The sequence below is a fragment of the Mus caroli genome, chromosome 1 (assembly GCF_900094665.2).
Source record: "Mus caroli chromosome 1, CAROLI_EIJ_v1.1, whole genome shotgun sequence".
In the NCBI taxonomy this organism is placed as follows: Eukaryota; Metazoa; Chordata; class Mammalia; order Rodentia; family Muridae; genus Mus; species Mus caroli.
The window spans coordinates 85,621,407-85,641,157 of NC_034570.1; the positions used below are offsets into that span (position 1 = coordinate 85,621,407).

The 19,751-nt window shown below is 51.7% G+C and overlaps 2 protein-coding genes across 2 annotated transcripts in view; one reads left to right on the top strand and one right to left on the bottom strand.

The window, feature by feature from the left end:
• Nucleotides 1-3,667: 3,667 nt before the first annotated feature.
• Nucleotides 3,668-13,217, bottom strand: Mab21l4 (mab-21 like 4). The gene is made up of 6 exons (XM_021171425.2): nucleotides 13,114-13,217; nucleotides 11,913-12,662; nucleotides 8,353-8,578; nucleotides 6,798-6,951; nucleotides 5,233-5,589; nucleotides 3,668-4,411 (listed from the first exon to the last, which is right to left on the bottom strand). The coding sequence occupies exons 2-6, from the start codon at nucleotides 12,439-12,441 to the stop codon at nucleotides 4,319-4,321; spliced, it is 1,359 nt and encodes a 452-aa protein (XP_021027084.1). The 5' UTR covers nucleotides 12,442-12,662; nucleotides 13,114-13,217; the 3' UTR covers nucleotides 3,668-4,318.
• A 6,153-nt stretch (nucleotides 13,218-19,370) lies between these two features.
• The window catches only part of Crocc2 (ciliary rootlet coiled-coil, rootletin family member 2), a 57,890-nt gene continuing 57,509 nt past the window's right edge, over nucleotides 19,371-19,751 (top strand). The window contains exon 1 of the mRNA XM_021176114.1: nucleotides 19,371-19,448. Within this exon, the coding sequence (XP_021031773.1) occupies nucleotides 19,371-19,448 (78 nt within the window). The remainder of the gene's footprint in view (nucleotides 19,449-19,751) is intronic.

Sequence of the window (19,751 nt, forward strand, 5' to 3'; positions counted from 1 at the left end):
CTGGCTGCTCTTTTGATCATAAGTCAATCTGCATTAACTCAAAATTTGCAGCCACCAGTAAGTCTGAATATGTGGGAGGGGGAGAAGAGAGACTTTTTAAAATTCTAAAACCTTTGAATGTCCATGAATTTTTGGGCTTGTTTTGTTCACTTCTACAGAATAGCTTTCTGAATTTTTGATTGGAATTTTCCAACTATCAGGTTAAGGGCAGTAGGAATCTTAGAAATATTATACATTTGATTTTATGAGCATTCATTTAGATGCTTTTAAATTTCTCTAAGCAATGTTTCATATTTTCACTGTAGAGGTCTTGTGTATACCTTTCATTGTATTTGTTACTAGGGGGTTGATGTTTTTTTGATATTATAAATGATATTTGACTTTTCTCATTCCTAACTGTTTCCTTTTAATATGTTTTTATACTAGTCTTCTGTCTACCAGCCTGGCTAGGTTCACAGTTCTAGTGATTTCTTTGGATTTTCTAAGCCTTAACCAAGTTGCCTATGAGTGATGACAGTTTCGTGTCTTTCCCAATCCGTTCGCTTCTCATCACCTTGCTTTCTTACCTCAGTGACAACACAAACCCAGTGCCAAACTAAATGGTTAGGAGAACTTCAGTGTTAGAGAAAGTGATTAATGTGTATGTAGTTGTTATTAGTGTGTGCGTGTGTGTGCATATGTGTGTGTTCATCTTATGACTGGCGTCAGTAGCAGGTTTTCTGTAGTTCCTTTCTATGGCAGTGTGCCATCAGCATGGCGCTCACAGCTCCTCCATCCTTTGATACTGAGTATTATTTCTCCTTTATTTTCTGATAAAGTATTGGAAGAACTAGAGCTATTTTCTTACCCTTATGTGTTTGGTAAAATTCAACAACCCCAGTACTCGGGGATGGAAACTTTCTTTATGAGAAAACTAAAAGATTTTTTTTTTCAGTATGCCTGAGTCTCCTTCCCTCCCTCTCTCCTCCCCTCCTCCCCTCCCTCCCTTCCTTTTCCCCTTCCATTTGAGGAAGGGTCTCCTTATGTAGGTCAGGTTGATCTTAGCAACTAGCTCCTTCTATCTTCCTTGGCCTCCGCCCTCAGTGGAGGCTAGAAAGTATAGGTGCCCCCAAGACCTATATGTCTGTAGCTTCCTACCTGCTCCACAGCCTGGTCCAAATCCCCTTTCTCTCTGCATCCCTCTCTCTTCCTCCTGTTGCTTTGATGTCCCATCCTTTTTCCTTCACCCAGCAATTGGCTTCTGCCTTTTTTATTCACACAATCGAGACCATTTAGGGAAACACCTCCGCCGACATGTGTAAATGCCCTAACACCTGATCCTGTCGATGAGAGTGGGCTTCTCCAGACAGCACTCGGGCTGGCTGGGGATGGGTCTTCCAGTCCTCTGCGCACTTGTTGACTTTTTTCTATCATGTACTGAGAGTGGGATGTCCATATCTCCAAGTGTCCACATGTCCTGGTGGGTCCTCGTGGACTGTGGAGAGCTTACTTAACTTCAGAGCTTCTGGGCTTTCCTGAGGACTCACCTTGTATACCATCTGGAGCCTCCCTCACCTCTGTAATCTCTTATCCTGTATCTGTTTCTCATGGGACTCTTATCTCCACAATTAAGGAATAATTCTATTTCTTGAATCTCTGTTTCTGTGAGGACCATCCCTCACTGCTGCTTTCCAGGACTCTAAGTCCCCAGGGAGTCACCAAGGCCAGCATGAGGTGAGGGAGAGGCCCAGACAGGTGTGATGACAAGGAGGCCCAAGTCACTCTCTTGTAACTTTATCTGTTCCCTCGCCCTGCCTGAGTGGTTCCAGATTGTCTGCCTCCATTGCCCTCCAAATCTATGTGGCATTGCCACCAACAGCTCCCACCCCTGTCAACACGCACATCGGCCAGTGACAGTAGGAAAGGGGTCACATGGTATCTTGGGCTCTTTTTGTTCTGCTTGACACTCCCTTGCTTTAGGACCTCAGCCCCCATGATGGAGTTTGCAGGGATCCACATAAGATCATTGAGACCATGATCACCCTAAGACACAAACTTGCTATAGCAAACACACTTGGAGTGTGCTGGTTCCACTCAAAAGTGGTAGCTAACCCAGTCACGTAGTTAATGGATATTCCTAGGTGAGGTGCATAGTCTTCACGATCCAGAAGTCTCACCAAGCACCAAGGCAGGTAGGGCAAAGTCTCACCCTGTGCTAAGCCTCTGAGCCCAAAAGCTTTGCCAAGGGCAGACCTTGAGATGGTACAAAGCTTTCTCCCTAACTGGCCTATGGAATGAGAGCATTTTATATACCTGTAGGCTTGTTCAATCTGTGGCCAACAGGCCACATGTGTTCCAGAAGAGCTATGAATGTAGTCTAGCTCATTTATAGACCATAATGTCATGTAGAAATGTTAAGGAACGGAAGAACTCTCCAGCGAGCCTTCCTGGCTCTGATCTGCATGGTACCATCAGCACAGAACCATTTTGTATGTCTCCCAAAGTCTGTCTGTTGTCCAGGACAGGAAAGTTAGTGTGGGTGGGATCAGAATTTATACTGTCCTGTTCTAAGTAGACACATTGCTTCTTGTCCTCACTTCTAATGGGAACAAAGAGGATTTACCTCATGCTTTGGTGCCTACTGAGAAAGTTCCAGAGACCCTGACCTCCTAGTCTACCATAGATTGCATGTGTAGCACAGCATCTTGGTGACACATTACCATTTGGCAATGTTCCTTTAGCCCTGACACTCACGGCAGTCCACCTGGTTCTTACTGAGGTTGTGACGGTGGTAAGCTTTAAGAAGTGCTGCATTCTGCACCTGCATCCTCATGTGCTGTGCTTTGGTGGACTATTTAAAGAGCAGTGGACTAGAAATAATCTCAAAACAGTCCCTTGAGTACTAATGAGATGGCTGAGCAGGTAAATGTTCCCCCTCATGACCTGAGTTCAATCCTTGGACTGACCCACATGGTAGAAGGAAAGAGCGGCTTTTACAAGTTATTCTCTGACCTCCACACATGAGTCGTGGCTCTCATGCATACACACACACATGCACATACATACACACACATGTGCACACACAATAGTACAAGCAAAATAAATATATAAAATATATCCTTTTTTAAAATGTAGTTCCGTGTGGTGGTGCACATCTTTAATCCCTGCACTCAGGAGGCAGCCAAGGATATCTCTATGAGTCTGAGGATAGCCTGGCCAGTATCAAGTTCCATGTCAGCCACCACTACTTAGACCCTGTCCAAAAAAAAAAGTGTCCTCTTGGCCTTTTCTGTGATCACATCTTCTCATCCTGTTAAGTGCAGCCATTGTGATTTATATTCATCACCGAGGAGGTGGCAAGGGTGGGCCTGGCTCTATTTCAGTCCCACACTTGAGACAACATGCCATTTCCTTTATGTTGGTGGCAGCTCAGGCCCTGGTCCTATAACTTCCAGAGCCCTCAGATCTTGCTCTCATTGTGTAGGTACTCTGACAAAAGCTGTTAGACACTGGGACAATGCATGCCCTGTACACATGTAGGGCCCTGGGTTCCCTCCCCAGAGCCTGGAGTGCAGAGTGGAGTCTGCAGTTCTGAAGCCGAGAGGTAAATGTCACCAAGTAATCAAAGATGATGGGGAAGAACTGTCTCTCAGCTGGGGTACTTCGAGCAACCTGGACTCCAGAGAAGCTGCTTACAGCCTTTAATGAGAAGATTAAATAAGTACGTATGGGGAACCACAGAACTCTGGGAACAGGGAACACTCCTCCAGTGACAGAGAAGCAGGTAAGACCGGTATGGGGGAAGGGGAGCTATGGAATTCCCTCTTCTGCAGAGTAGAGATGGCTGTCCAGTCTCTACCCGAGAGTGGAGAAGGTTTGAAATGAAACCATCCTTTGCACATGAGCCTTTCATAGTTTTGGGAGTCTATATTTGCACTGAGAGATACAGAAAGTAGGGGGACCCTCTCCATGGGGTACACTGGAGCATTAATGTGTTCAACCTTGAACACATAGTATTTCAACCCCAAGGAGTAGTGTGGAGCATAAGCAGAGCAAGCCCCCGTGTTGTCTCGTGGCTCTACCTGTTCGGCTATCAAATGGATGGATCAGTGGGTTTCTGGGAAGCAGATACCCATGCACTCCAAGCTCAGTCTGGAACATGGCAGCTGCCTCAAGTCCCCAGGGCAGGATACTTAGACTCTCACAGTGATCTCTTGAACAGGAGTCCTTAGGGACTAAGTACCTCCACCAGTCACTCAAAGAGACATCCCTGTTCCCCATTCCTTTTCCAAAAGTTCCAGGGAGCTCCACAGGTAGACACTGGATCTCCCAGCCCAGCTCAGCTGTTCTCATTCCCCATGGTCTTGGTCTTCTGGAAGATGTTCTGCATGGCTGAGATTCTGTCCTTATCCTGGATGTTGAAGACCTGGAACTGCAGTAGGCAGGGACAGAGGGTCACAGGCAGCCAGGCTACGCCTGTCTCAAGCATTTCCTACTTGTGGGTACCACAGGGCCAGTATCCATGAAGGTGAACCACTCCAGCATCCCTCCTCCACCAGCCCTGCCTCACACAATGTATCCCCGACACAGGCATGACTCCCAAGGAGACCCCACTGATGTACAACATCCTCCTACCCTGCCTGCACAGATCTGCTGAAAGCTTGACATAGGCCCCTCAATCTGGCCCAGAAATGGGGTAGTGGAGAGTTTTCAGCTCCCCAGCAGGCAGAGCTTCCTAAAATAAAATGGAGATGCCCAGTACCACAATGTCTGCTCCAGGACACTGCTGCTAGAAGAAAGAGTTGGCCAAAAAATGTCAGATGTGCCTTGAAGGTGGTATTTGGGCCTGGGATGGGGGTGGGTCCCGGCTTTTGCAGGAAGCAATGGGCTCTGAACGTCAGGCCAGAGAACACCAGGTCCCAAAGGTCATGGCCGATAGAATGCCAACCAAGTCTAGGAAATGGAACCCATGAGGTCCAGGGAAGGCCATAGCCCCAAGGTGGAGTAGGGTTCAGGGCATTTGTCCTGTGTGGTTTAGGGTAATTCTGTGGAACACAGGGGCAATCTTGGGCACTCTGCCTTGGATTCCAGAGAGCAGTATAACCCCCATGGGGTCTCTCTTAAGGTAGCACTTATGTCTCTGTGACCTCAAATCATCCAGAGGTCCAGCCATCCCTGGGTTCCTCACCTGGGAGGGAGAGGTCAGGGAGGACCTTGGCTCTGTCCACTCTGTCCTGCAACATCTGCACCCACCTTATCTAGTAGAAAATCAAAGTAGGCGGTGGCCCAGTAGGTAGGGTCGCTGGCTGGGAGCTGCAGTAGCGCTTTGACACCATTGTCGATGCGTGGTGGACGGCTGGGGCCCAGGTGGGTGACATGGATTCGTAAGGACTCTTCGGGCTGGCTGGCGAAGTGTTCTACTCGTTGGTAGATGGCACCAAGGTCCAGGCCACCATCCTGCAGCAAGTTGTGCTCCGGGTATAGGAAGTGGGGCAGCTTCCTGGTAGCCAGGCAGCAGAGCAGCACCACCAGCTGGCGGTACACTGAGCCCTGCAGGTCAGCCCAGTCCTCTGGTGCTGGGAATAGCGTGGAGGCCCACAGCAGCACTGTCTGCAGGACACAAGGCGGGACCTGTCAATGGGTGGCTGGACCAGTTCCCGCCCCCCACCTGCCAGTCCACCGGCCCTGCACCGCCTTACTTCCACCAGCCCCTCCTTGACATCCCGAGTGCCCTCCTACAGCTGCCCACCGCTGAAGCTCCCATCTCCTTCTCTGTCTCTCTCTCCCCTCTGGGCTTCTCATCACACTCTGTGCTGAACCTTAGTCTGAACTTCAGAACTCCCTCAGGACTATGGCCTTCACATCTGAGAATTCCTCCACCCTACGGTGTTTCTTCATGCCCCTCCACTGAGTTCATTCTCTGCAGACCAGAGGGCCCACCGCAGAGCATCAGATATCCCTCCTCCCTTCTGCTCCAAGCCCCTTACCAGATACCTCCCCGCACCCCATTACCCAACTGCAAACTGCATTTCTGTGCCCTCTGACCCTTTTCCTCCTCCAGCTCCTCTCAGTTCATTTGGGCATCAGGATTTTCTGTGTATCAGATACCAGTGACCCCTGGAAACTGGATCTCCACCTTGGACTGAGGTCTGAGAAAGCAGTGAATGGCCTAAGTTCACACAGGGGAGTCTCCCTAGAGCCAATGTCAAGTCAACTCATCTATCTCCTAACATCTGGACCAAGCAGAGGGTCCTGTCAATCATGAACACATGCTCCACGAGGGTCCCAGGACTTCATAGCCCTATCTGATTCCCCTTACTGTCCTGGGAACTCGGGATAATCGGAACCCTACCCCTGCATCTTTCTTGTTCTTCTCAACACAGGGCAAAGCCATAGCAGGATAAAGATGTGCCTGAGAATTCTGTCCCAGAGAGCATAGAAAGAGAGACAGTGCTCCCATGGGTACCCAGCTGGCTCCAGTCCATAGTGAAATCTGGCCAGGACTGTTCACAGATGTGGGTAGGACTCGTGCAGGGGAGAGGTCTGGCTTTACATAGCCCAACCCAATCATGTTTCATGATTGCAGGTGCTCCCACATAGCCTGTCTAGGAATGGGCCAAAGGCAGGCCAATATGTCTCAGTGCTACGCTACGAGACTTCCCTCGTGAGCCAATCCCCGGGTGAACCTGGAATCCTCCCAATACCTATGACTGCTTATCATGGGAGCTGGCATGAGGAACACACCAGGGGCTTGCTACCTTCTGCCATCTAGTTGCAAATGTGAGCATCAGAGCAAGGTGGTAAGCTACCATGCATACCTTCAGGTGGTCAAAAGTTAGGCCATGGTTCTGGCTGCCACCTTGCCAGCTCTCTAGGTTTACGCGGTCGAGAATGGAGAGGCTGTCCAGGCGGTGGCCAGGGAGGGAGCCTAGTGCATCAAGCAGGCGACTGAGCAGGTAGCCAGTGGAGATCCTGAAAGCCAGACCCAGCTGTCAGGACTGGGGTTCACAGTTCCCAGCACCCTGTTTACCACCAGAAAGAAAAGGCCTGGTGGCTGCTGCGCCCCAGTCCTAAAGAGAGCCTCTTGAGCCCTGTATGCGGGTCACACCCTTCCTGTGGCCATTCTGTGGCCTCATGCCCTGTGTCTCAGCAGTTGGTTCAGTTTGTTAGCTTGAACATCCAGGTTTCAGACTCCCCATCGAAGACAGCAGAGATTAGGGGAGACCTCAGCCAGCCCACCCTTTGTTTACACAGGGGAGATCAGTGGGGCCCCAGTCTGGCAGGGGGTATGGACTCCACTCTGAGGCTCATTAGGGAAACCAAAGCTTACCCCCTTGGGAGCCAGTGGGTGAGTAATGTGTATAGGATCCTTGCTTAATACAGGCTCTCACTTCTGTGCTTGCTGGGCCATAATAGGGTAGGACCTCCAATCCCTAGGTCTCGGTCCTAAAGGGTTGGCAGCGGTGAGGCTACAGGAAGCTCATGTTCTCTTCTTTATAAGATAGCTCTGCTCTGCCCTACCTTTCTCCTGCCTAGGTGGGCCCGTGGTTACTCAGCACATTTGGCACAGGCTCTGTTCTGCTTGAATGGGTCCACTAGGAGGCAGGGTAGGGGCCCACAGAGCTCTGTTAAAGTTTCAGAAATGGCACGGCAACTTCCTACATGTCACTCATGAGGAAAAATTGCTTCTAAGATGGCAGCACCTAGGGCATGTGTCTTGTAAGTCTCCTAGCAGAATCACTGTGACCCTGTAAGTATATGCCAGTCAATGTGCCAGTCAATGGTATCAGACTTGATAGGCCCCAGGTCCTGAGTCCCAGTTTAGTCTCAAATGGACTCAGCTTCTGTACCTTCATCCTGCCACAGACACTGATTTGGCAGCAAGTAGCACTCACTGAACTCACAGGCTTCTGGGAAGTCACAGAAACATCTCAGGTTGGGGAACATTCTGAGAGGGGCTCTGTAAGCTGGCAAGGCCACCCCAAGTGAAGGGTGTTAGCAAACCTCATAGCTACTTTCATTGGTGTGAGCATTCTCACTATGTGGAGACCTTAGTCAACCTCTCTGCTGGTGTTTACCTGGATGTTGGTGAAGGGCCTCCTCCAGATATCACCTAACACTCTAGATATCTCATAACAGCTCTGTGCTCCTGGCTACCTCCTGTGCAGAAGATGACCCAGCTATGCCTTCCCTTCAGCTCTCTGTGAGCTGTTGAACACTAGAATTCCTCCAGAGGTTCTAGAAACCTCAGCATGACACACATGTCCACAGGACAGAAGCGGATGAACCCCTCAGATCCTCCCACATGAGGCTCAGGGAGCCTTGAGGTGTTTCCCCTTCTCTCGGGGCCCAAAGTCCCTGAGTGCCATCTACCTCCAGTGCTGGGCATTAGCTGGTACCAGGTCCACCCCGAGGCTGGTAATTCTTCTCAAGATGCCCTCAGGAAATCCAAGCTTCAACTGGGCCCCCTCCAAGGCAGGCACCCGGTGCTTCTTCCTCACCACAGGCACAACGTTGAAGCGGATCTTCCTCCAGCCACTGGACACCAGCAGAGACAGACGCATCTGCCCTTCCTTCAGGTTAGCAGCATTCAGTGAACCTGCAACAACCCTCCATTAATCTAGCTCCCCTCTTCTGGGCCTAACCCTGCCTTGGTCTAGGATTCCATACATGCCGTCTTAATGCCCTTCCCTGAATCTTCTTCCCCTCTACCTACCATCTAGGCAGAGGTATTACACAACCCACCAACTGAGCTGGGCCACAGCATCCTCTGTAACAACAGCTTCCCTCATGAGTCTTCTCTCTGCTAGGCCCCTCCCTCAGTCTTGTTGCCTGAGCAGACTGCCCACACCTCCTAGACCTGTGGGATCTGTCCTTTGTTTGTGGTCATGTTCCAACAACAACAAAAAACCCAGCTCCACCCATGCTGGATAGAGCTAGGAGAGAGCCCTGGTCCCAAAGAAAAGCATTAGGCCTGGATGGTGCTGACCCAGTCCCAGCATGCTTAAAGCAGGTGTTTGAAGAGCTAGGCTGGTGGAGTTCCCTCAAGCTCGCCCGGACCCCTACCACCCTGGGCAGCTCAGATCCTGCATTTGCTGGAGGACTGTGATAAAGACATCCCATTGCTTCTCTCTGAACCTCTTCCGTCTTCAATGAAAACCAGTGGGGTCCTCTTGGGCACAGCAATGCATTCCAGGGACTTTGAACCCCTAGATACTGATTTCTGGTAAGGATAGGCTTTAGCCATGGTGCCGCCTATAGAGTCTGCAGACTCACAGCCCTCCTCCAGCCACTTGTGGTCAGGAAGGACAAAGACATAACAGCCCAGCTCACCTGAGAAGAAACAGAGACAGAAGAAGTGGACCCAGGCTGGATTTCTCCTGATCACAGCTTGTAACCACCTCACCCCCTACACTAAGAGCCTCTCTAACAGCTCAGGTCTAGAGCTACCCTGTGCATGCATGAGTGCACGCTGGTCCTCATACCACACAGGCAGGGGATTGGGCAGCAAAGCCTGGGAAAGTCCAGATAAGGTTTACAGGAGAGAACTGTCTGTGTTGGGAAAGGCCCTGGTGTCCTGGGAGGAGATACAGGCTTGGGTGGCTCAATTTCCAGGCTGCCAAAGAGGGAACATTTCAAGAGTGGCATGGCTGGTTGCTCTTCCTTTTGAAACAAAGCAGTAGCAGAGATAGTGAGGGGGATAACAGAGACACCCACACCATCACACAGGCTCAGGGTGGAACCATCCCCCACCTCCTCTCCCAATACTCTATCTTCCTATGTCCACTGAAGAATGTCTGTATCATAGGCCAGAAAAACCAACACTCAGGAAGATGGGTGTGATCAAAAGCCCCCCAACACAAGCCTTGTAGCGGGGTCTCCATTGCAAGACGGTCTGCAGAAAACAGCCAGGCCTCCTTGTGTATCCTGCCAGCACCCACTATCTTCAGGATAGCTCTTAGGGAACCTTTGGGATTCTCCATCCAATGAGCCTCAGTTTCTCTATGAGGGGGGAGAGGGACCCTCCTAGATCAGCATCTAAATGCCTATGTGTTCCTCTAGTCACATTTTTTTTAATCTGTGAAATGGCAGCCTGGAAGACAGCCAGCCACACCTGTTCTCACCAGGCCACCTCTAAGCCAGCCCTGGCTGGTCTCACCGGTTCCAGGGAGTGGATAGCTGAACCCTGTCACCAGCAATAGCTTCCCTTTTAAGGGATGTGTTGGAAGCGATGCCTGGAATTTCCCATGGGCCCAGTTCAGCCACAGCAACAGGAATGGGCCTATGCTGCGGAGTCTCCTTTCTCAGCCAGGAGGCAACCTGGCCATGCAAGTGGAGTGAGAGCTAGAGATTTGAATGGTCTTTGATGGCCCACAACTTAGAAGTCTCCTAGTTGCTCTAAAAGGTGGGTCTGTGCCTCAGCCAAGTAAGGAGCCTGCAGGAGATAGGGCCAGCTGGCAATGGCTGTGTTAGTTCAAGCAAGAAGACAGAAATGGTCATGCCAAGCCACATGCTGCATTAGAGGGTACAAGGGATAACCAGATAAGAAGCATGAGGAGCTGCAAGACACTAGACATTTCATGACAGCCTCTGGCCACCAAAGGTCAGTCTTCCGCTCTAGGACACCTGGCCCAGCAGGTCTGGGAAAGACTTCCACTAGAAGCTGCCCTCCTGGTGTTAGAAGTCTGTCTAAGAGCCCAAGAGCCTTCTGGATGCTGCAGCCCAGACTGCAACGTAGGTGCCCAGCTGTGGGTTCGGCTAGACACCATTTTCCAGAGTCTTAGGAAGCATGAGATAGCAGTCCACTATTACAGGCTCCCAGGACCCAGGACATGCAGCCAGACCAGGACTCCATGCAGTAGGTATCCCAGACATGTTACTACCCTCTGGAAGATGCAACCACCCCACTCACTGATGACACAGTACAAATAGCAGGAAGGTGACATGGGAAGATAAACACATGAGAAAGTAGCATCTGCCACCATCCTGTGTCTGTCTCCTCCCCCCAAAATCAGGACATTCAGTTTTGGCCTCCAGTTCCAAGGAACCTGATGTCCTGATGCTGAATCCAGGAGGATGAGCATCATCTATTAGGGTCTCACTGCCCAGCCATCTTTGTGTAAAGAACCTAGCTGCTTCTGACCATGCTGGGAATGCCACCCACCTGGGGATCTGACACCCCAGATAACATGATCAAGATGTCTGGCAAGAGACTGAAGCTGGGTCCCTGGCACATTTGAAAATACCCAGCCTAGAGCTATTTGGGGCTCAGTGTATCAAGTTAGTGACTCAGCCATAACTTAAAACAGGCACGCACACATGCCTGTTTATATAGAAACCTGTGCTCACGTGTGTGTGTACTCACGTGCACACTCATGTCCATTCACATCCACACACACTCACATGGATGTGTTTGCATCCTGACACAGACGCATGGCCAAATCCACACACAACCTGATAGACTGTGACTAAGGCTGAAGAGGGGGACAGGTGCAAGCACCACAACAGGGTGTAACAGGTAACAGGCTGACTTCCTGGAATCCTGCCAGAGGCCTCAGCAAGCGAGCTGGCCAACAAAACAGCTGGCTTGACTTAAACGTTAACACATTTATAAAGTGACACTCGTGTAAAGGTCTTCCCCCAAACCACCGTGCAGAAATGGGTCACACGAGACTCACGATCTGCTTTCTCAGAGATGCTAGGGGCACACAGACCAGAGGTAAGTCTCCTAGTTTTCAGACCCCCCCCCCGACACATGCACACAATGATAACTCACACTTCATTCATATGCACAGGGAAGATCCATACCCAGGAACCTGAATGCAGCCCACAGGGGTCAGTCCATACCCTCAGCACTCAAACACAGCAGTCACACATATGTACAGACAGCTGCTCACTTGTGTCCAGTACCTCCCCGCCCCCCACACTGTTACCTGGTGGAATGAGCCTGTGGTGCTTGCAATGTACAATGGCAGCCACCAGAAGATCTTTGAGGACACATAGGACTTTACTGGGTACAAGGTGGCCACAGCACTTGTCTCTGTCCTCTGAGGAGACACTGAAGATGTCAGCAGTCACCCATGGCTCCAGGCCAGATGACTCCTTGAGGACACCCAGGCGACAGATTGCAAGGCCATCCCCTGGCTCAGTGGCTTCTGACTCTTCGATCAGGAGAGCCTCCGAGTCCACCCCTAGGGGCACCTCCACATCCAGTGGGTCCTCTGAGGAACGTAGGGCAAACTGGAAGGCCTCCAGGTCTCGAGAATAGTCAACAATGAAGCGGGAGTCCAAGGCATGGACGCGTTCCAGCACCGTAAGCAAGATATTCTCCGCTCTCTGGTAGTCCTGGACACGGGGTGACTCCCGTGACTGGATGGCCAACAGGTAGTGATGCCACAGAGGCACCTGATCCGCCATGTCTGGAGCAAAGACACAGGGAGCAGGCATCTCTGAGCCAGGCATCCCTGAGCCGAGCAGCAGGCAGCAGGGCCCCGCTGGCCCTTGGGGACCGCTCTCGAGCTTGTGTAGACTGGCTCGGAGGAAGAGGTACCTGCCCAGGTGAGGAGCAGTTCTGCAGGCAGGGCTCAGCTCTCCACAGGCAGAGTTCCAGAGTGACAGGCTTCTCGCAGCAGGTTAAATAGCTGAACCAAGGCCAAGGCCTTTGAAGTGGGGTGAGTCAGTACCTAACAATTAAGAGTATCACAGGGGGCTGTCGGAGGAGGAGGCGGAGGCCCTACTCACCACTCTCCTCAGGCTCTACTCCTTCCTGAATCTTGGGCCCCAAACACAATGGCTTAACCCGAAAGAGGGGGTGTGCACCTCATGCTTCATACTCCACCCCAACCCAAAAGCTAGTCACAGTGTCTTTGTGAACTGGGTCTTCCTTGCCCCGCCTCCCTTCCCATGGCTCAGAAGCTCATGGCTGCCAGACCCTGTGTGGACCCCAGGCCTCGCTCAGGAAGCTTGGGAGAAGAGCCACCCTCAGGTCAGACCTGGGCAGTGTCTTCTTTGCATTCCACAGATACCAGTGTAAATCAACCCTCCTCCAGCGGCCATCCATATAATTGGCCAGCTCAGCCCCTCAGGCTGCCCGGCCATCCTTCCAGCCTCCCTCTGAGAAGACCTAATGCTCACCTGGCCAGGAGCTGGACCCTTCTAAGAGAAGCAGTCTCTGGCTCTGCCTCACGGCTGGAAAGTCTCACCATACAAACCCCTCCACACCTGCCAGTGGGTGCCCTACCCGGTGCCGCCTCCCTGCTCAGAGTTGTGCAAGTCCAGACTGGCAGGAGGGAGCCGCCCCTATCGACCCTTGGCCCCTAGAGGAGGCCCAGTGAGAGGAGGCAGTTCAGTTTCTAGTCTACAAACAGCCTACAGGTTGACAGCCCAGCAAGCGTCATTAGCGGTGCCATCTCTGCAGCCACACTGCGATGGCCTCAATCCCCAGGGAGCAGCATTGAGTCAGAGTTAGCAGATGGCAGGGTAGGAAAACTGCCCTGCTTAGAGGGGCTGCTCAGAGCCTCTGGCGGGGGGAAATGGGGGCTTGCAACCTGTGAGCAGGCCTTCTGCTAACCTCCTTGGGTAGAGATAGGCATCCCTGCAGCCTGCCCTGGCTCTGGTGATGGGGATGCCCAGAATATGGCTTCCCAAGGCTGTTCAGGTTCCAGAGGCCCGGCTTCCTCCACCTGTCACAGTGCATTTGCTATGCTCTACCCCACAGTGTCCCCACCACTGTGGTCTGTGGTCTGTGGGTCCCACCGCACTATAGAATCCATCTCTGAAGCCACCTCGGCAACCAGGCCAGGAAGTTCCTTCCTTGCTCAGAACCTGGGCTTTCCAGCTTTTCTATGCAGCTTCATGGGAGCCTCTTAAAGTCACCTATGAGACCACGCTGGCCCTAAGCAAGGTGCTGCCTAAGCTTCTCAACCTCTGTGCTGCCCTCCCACTCTGTGATCTGGTATGCCCGGCAGGCCAGAATGCTATCTGTCCTTTCTTACTTAGTCCCTCTGGTGAGGAGCCATAGTGAGTTCTCCATGGCTGGGACAATGACATCATTGTCACTGTCCTCCCCCCCCCCCTTCGTCCTCTCCGTGTATTCCACATCTGGGCTTGACGTCAGCATTCAGAACAGACAGAATAGATGTGAACAGTGAAGAGCTGGCCCTGAGCTCGGCTTGGACACATGAGGACAGCACAGGGATGCAGTGGAGAGAGGAAAATGGAGCTGGTGGCAGTGTTCGGGACCCACAGGGCAGACCTAAGCCTGCCACCCTGCAGACCTGAGAGTGTTGATTTGTAAAACAGGCGAAATGGCGGAGACAGTGAAGCCAGAGTGGTCAGCATAGTTCTCAGAGCCCACAGATTTCACAAGGTGACTAAACCACAAACGTATTGATTCACCCCTCAGTGTAGCACAGGGACAAGAACACTGGCTCCAGACCTCAGGAATTCTCAAGTGCTCTGGGAGAGACTGGCAGGGAGGGGGACATTCCAGTCTGAACGGAGTGCATGAAACGGATTTCAGTAAGTATGTGGTGTAGGCTCCCCACTGCCTCAACATATCACACATGTCCCGATGGCTGTCTACAGACTGCACAGATGTTGCACAGAGACATTGTGAGTCCCTGAGCTACCAGCTCTCTAGAGCACACCTGGATTCCAGGGCAGAGAGTCTTAGGTCAAGGCACCAGTGGCTGAGCTCCCCCAGGAGGCTCCAAGAGAGCGTGGTGGGCTTTTTTCTGGATCTAATGGCTACAGCTGCCTTGGAGACATCATGCTGCCTCTGCCCAGTCTGCTTGGAGATCCTACCCCGTGTTCCTTTCTCTGCCTTCTGTCTCTTAGGAGAAAACCTGAGGTGGCATCTCCCCTAAGGAGGGAGTCCCGACCCACAGGTTGAGAACCGCTGTCCTAGGCAGTAAGGACAGAACTATGGGGAAGACCAGTCTACAAGATGTCTTCAAGGCCAGTGTGGGTATCCCAGAGCCAGCAAGGCTAGTGTCATTCCCTAGCTAACTGACAGCCTGGAGCTGAGCTGCTGTTTGCTGGGACTGGAATGATGGAGATCCAATCTTAAGGCTGGTAGAGCAGAGACTGAGGGGAAGGCAGGATGATAGCTCCTAGGGACTTCAGCATCACCAACGAACTTCAGAGGGGCTCCAGGCAGGAGCTGGAGCTACGCCTTTCTAGCTGTTTCCCTTTCTCATACAGCTACATAGGCATGCCTACAGAGGGTTCAAGCCATAGGAAGTCTCTGCTTTCACACCTTCCCCTGGTCCCTCACATGATCTGGGGAGAGGCAGTATCAGAGTGTGGACCCCATCTGGGAAGGTTTTACAAGAAAGGGAGGCTAGGCCCCATCTATTCCTGCAGCCTGCCCAGCATCCATCCATAGAGGAGGAGGGGATCAAGGCCACTCGAGGAGACCATCTTCCCATCTGTCCTTCATTGAGTTCTTTGCTCCTTTTTTCTGCCCGTGTAGTTCAGGGATGGCGGTATAGTCTTCCTTCTCAGGCTTCACCTTCTCCCACAGCCCCTCTGTTACTCAACCTCAGGCCTCAGGCCTCTATCAGAAGGATGATCTGGGCTGGAAGCACGTTTCACATTGCCCAGCCATCACTACTACCATCCACTTCAGAACTCTCCTCTCTCCCTCTCCCTCTCCCTCTCCCTCTCCCTCTCCCTCTCCATGGTCACACTATGTATCCCTGGCTAACCCAGAACTCACTATGTAGACTAGGTTAGCCTTGGACTCACAGAGCTCCACCTGTCTCTGTCTCCTGAGTTTTCCGTATGCCCCACCATGCCCTGCCAGACACTCCTCTTCTCAAACAGAAACGGTGTGGCCATGAGACACTAGCTCCCCACTCCTCCCCAGCCTCAGCACCGAATGGGGGAGAATGGGTGCTTCTATCTGGAGATGTGAACTTCTCTAGGAACTTCATGTAGATGGAATTGCTCAGTCCTGTCTTGTTGTGGCTGGCTTACTTCATTCAACCTGACGTCCTCCAGGTCCATCCCTGCCACAACATGTGTCGGAACGTCTCTCCTGCTGAATACAGCACAGTCATTCACTGTATGGACAGGCCAAATAAGTCTTATCTATTCACCCATCAGCAGACATGAGGGTTGCTCAGAACATGGCAGCCAAATCTCTCCATCTCTGTTTTCTGTTCTGGGGACACACCCAGCCGTGGAATTGCCCAGTCACGTGACATGGGTTTGATTTTTGAGGAAGTGCCATCCTGTACTGAAGTGGCTTCTTATTTCACATTCCAGCAGCAAGGCCTCCAGTTAATCCACCCTGTCATCAGCTTCTTCACAGTGGCCACCCTAACAGGTGTGACGCTCATCTCGCAGTTTCCCCCGAGTACTGAATAAGGTCATACATTTCTGAAGGCTTTCTGCCCGTTTATATGTGTCCAACAAAGAAATGGCCATTCCCATTCTTGGCTCTTTTATTTTTTTTAAATTGAGCTGTATGGCTGAGTGTTAGGAAATTCTTACATAGTTTAGATTTGATTCCTCTATCAGATAGATGACTTGCAAGTATTTTCTCACATAACAACCCATGTGCTCTGTTTTCTCTTTCTTAATATTGCCCTCCTGTGTGTAATGATTTCATGTTGATGGAGTTTAAATTATCTGCTAGCGTTGACATCCATGTTTGTACGGTTGTATCCAGGAAGTCACTGTCAGATCCAGTGTGCTGGGCCTTCCTCATTTCATTCATTATGCTGTGGTCCTTGCCAAGCTGTGAATGGCCAGCAGCCCCAGCCCCTCTCCTGCCACGAAGACAGAACTGACCTAGAGAGAGGTTCCCTGAGCCACCCCAGCAGTCACTATCCAGGACCACCCACCAAACATCCTCTGAGTAGTCCGTGTAAGCACAGAGTGGGTAGAGGGTGATGCTCTCCTCTGCCCAGGGAACCCCTCAGGTCCTCCTTATCTGGACCCCTCAGACACAGCTGGGCTCCCTTCTTTATCCATCCCCCGCCTTATGAATTTCATAATTTGCCATCGCTGACCCTAACCTTCTTAGGATAGGGAAGGGACGTCAGAGGTCCTCCTGGAGGATCCTGTATGTACCTTCTGTGAGCAGGCCAGGTGCCCACAGCCTCACCTACCCTGGCCTCACCACCTCACTCAGCAGTCAGGAATGAGGATGGTGTCATGCAGCTTCAGAAGTAGCTCGGATGCCTGGCCCTGGAGTGGCTCTGGCATCCCCCGAGCACAGTTCATGTGAGGGACAACTCTCATGAAGAGGGTGGAGGGCACAAAGGAATGTGATGCCCTGTCCTTGCTTCCCAGCCCCGGGATAGCCTGTCTGGCTGGAACTGCTCTGGAATCTGACTTGCTGTCTGTGGTCATCTCTGTCCCTTTGGTGACTGGATGCCCCAGAGACAGGGTGGACTGCTCACGGGCTGAACTCACAGGTCCAGCGGCGGCAGCCATTGCTCACAGAGAGTGACTCCTGAGGGCAGCCAAGGCTGGTCTGGTCTGGGTTGCAGCCCCTTTGCGGTCGAGAGTGCATGCCCTGTAGGCTCTAGCAGGAAGTGGACCCTGTGCACTGAACTTGTTCTGAATCATCACAACCCAGACACTGTACCAAGGCTGACTTCCCACTATTGCCAATGTGTCCATGCCTGAGGCCAGTCATAATGATGTACGAGTTGAGTACCACAACTGCTATGAACCATTCTCCAGGGAATTGGGAATCCAGGGTTTGTTGTGTCCTGGGGCTGTTTCTGGTGAGTTTCCAGGTATGGAGGAAGGAATGATGGCAGGAGCCTCTCTGAAAAAGAGTCTCCCTCCAAGTGCAGAAGTATTGAACAGTCTGACAGACAGGTGGGCACAGATAGGGGCAAAATCAGTCACATGCTGGGAGAATGGACAGTGGGGACAGAGTATGCCCTTGACAACTGCAGCAGGACAGGAGGTCCAGGGTTCTGGGTCCAACAGTCCTGTTAGTTAGGAGAGGGGTCAGGCCTAGCCAAGGCCCTCCTGAGACACACTATACTCAATCTAACAGGATTCGTTGAAGAATATACTCTGGACTTGCACTGAAAATTCTCCTTGTCATCAATAGCCCTGGACCAGAAGCTACACTCACGGACCACATAAGGGCCCAAACCCACCAACCAGTATCCAGAGTGCAAGGATGGGGGTCTCAAGCTCCTGCACATGGCCAGGAGGGGTAGATTGGTGAACAAAGTCAAGGGCTTTCAGAGGGCAGAGGAGGACAGAGCAAAGCAGCTGTCCACTGGTAGAGCCCATCCTACAATCTAGAAACTGGATATAGGGGTCAGGAGAGATGCCTGAGTAAGAAACAGGGGGGCCCCTCCTGAGAACCAGCCCTCTTCTTCCTGGAACCTCTCTGTCATGCGCACACTGTGCCCAGAAAAAATAGATGAATGTGCTTGTGTTTTCTGTGTCAAAATTTATTGACTAACAAGAAACATTACAAGATTTAGCAGTTTCAATAACACATTTTACATCTAGTCCCACCTGCTTGGGTAGCCTGGCCTAAGGTAAAGGCAGATTCTCTTGTTCTAACTTTAATTACTAATGTTAACGCTGACATCACATAGCACACAGCGAATATATCTTTCTATCTGTATGCATATGCATGGGTTACAGAATGAATGTGCAGAGACGGCAGCAGAGTTCAGAAGGTCTCAGAAGTAGGTTGAGAGTCTGTATTGGTAAGTTTATGAACCAGATTAGTACCAACAGGGTAACTGGGGAAGGATGCTTTCTCTATGCGGTCTAAGTAGGGCACTGCAGAGCAGGTAACCTGCCAGGCTCCAAGAGGAAACCTTTGCTACAAAGGAAGACCTTTGTTCCTGGGGAAGGTCCGTCCCTCCCTAATCCTTAGACATCTGTGACATACATCTCACTACTGATCACAAAGTTCTTTGGCACATGAACTAAGTCAGTTAGTGACCTTGAATGGGCTTGTGGTCTGCACCCCTGGGTGTGATCAGCAAGCAAACAAGTCTCCCTAAACAGTAAACGGGGGCTCTAGGAAGACGCTGGTCCCTCCCTCGGGTCAGCTTCACTCCAGGTCTCCGGGGAAACCGCTTCGGGCAACAGTGTTCCTTAGCCCTCACAGCAAGCCCTTACTCCTATTTCCAGGGAAACCCGGGCACTCAGCGTCCTGGTTGCCACAGCAACACTCATGGGCTTGTTTGGCGTGTGGTCTCCACAATCAAGGTGGGGCATCTGGGTGCTCAGGAGCAAGTGAATTCAACGGGCCGAACCAGCACAGTGACTCCAGGTACTGCACACAGGTGTGGGGAGGCACACAGGAAGGTACTGGGTGGTTGAGGCTCAAAGAAGAGACGTGTTGAAGAGTGCAGGTACAAACTATTTGAGGGCCTGTGCTTCTGCCCAAGATGAGCTCCACTTCCAGCAATCCTGATGATGGAGACACCACGGAGCAGTCTCAGCTGGAGTTGGACACAGTGATCAAGGTCAGTGAAGTGGCTGCCCCCTCCGTGACCCCTGGAGAGCAGGTCTTGAGAGCACTTTTAAATAGGACGCTGCTCGCTGCCTGCTGCCCGGCGTGCAGCTGCACCCCCTCCCCCCACCCCCCACCAGGAGCACATTCTACCTGCGCACGTGCTCAGTGTGAATATGAGCGTGCAAGTGAAGATCTCCAGACAGGCGAAGCGGCTCAGAAAGCCAGCACCCCTCTGGAGCCCTAAGCTTGCAGCCTGCACACCAACGTGGAAGGGACAGGGTGAGGGGCTCCACTGTGTTAGTGGCTAGGGATG

What these genes read in the sequence shown, in the direction of transcription:
- Mab21l4 (XM_021171425.2), bottom strand. Translation starts at nt 12,441, where the DNA reads ATGCCTGGCTCAGAGATGCCTGCTCCCTGTGTCTTTGCTCCAGACATG. An exon ending in CCACAGGCTCATTCCACCAG is followed by an intron (nt 8,579 to 11,912) that starts GTAACAGTGTGG and finishes GGGTTGTTGCAG; the next exon opens with GTTCACTGAATGCTGCTAAC. An exon ending in TTGATTTTCTACTAGATAAG is followed by an intron (nt 4,412 to 5,232) that starts GTGGGTGCAGAT and finishes TGCCTACTGCAG; the next exon opens with TTCCAGGTCTTCAACATCCA.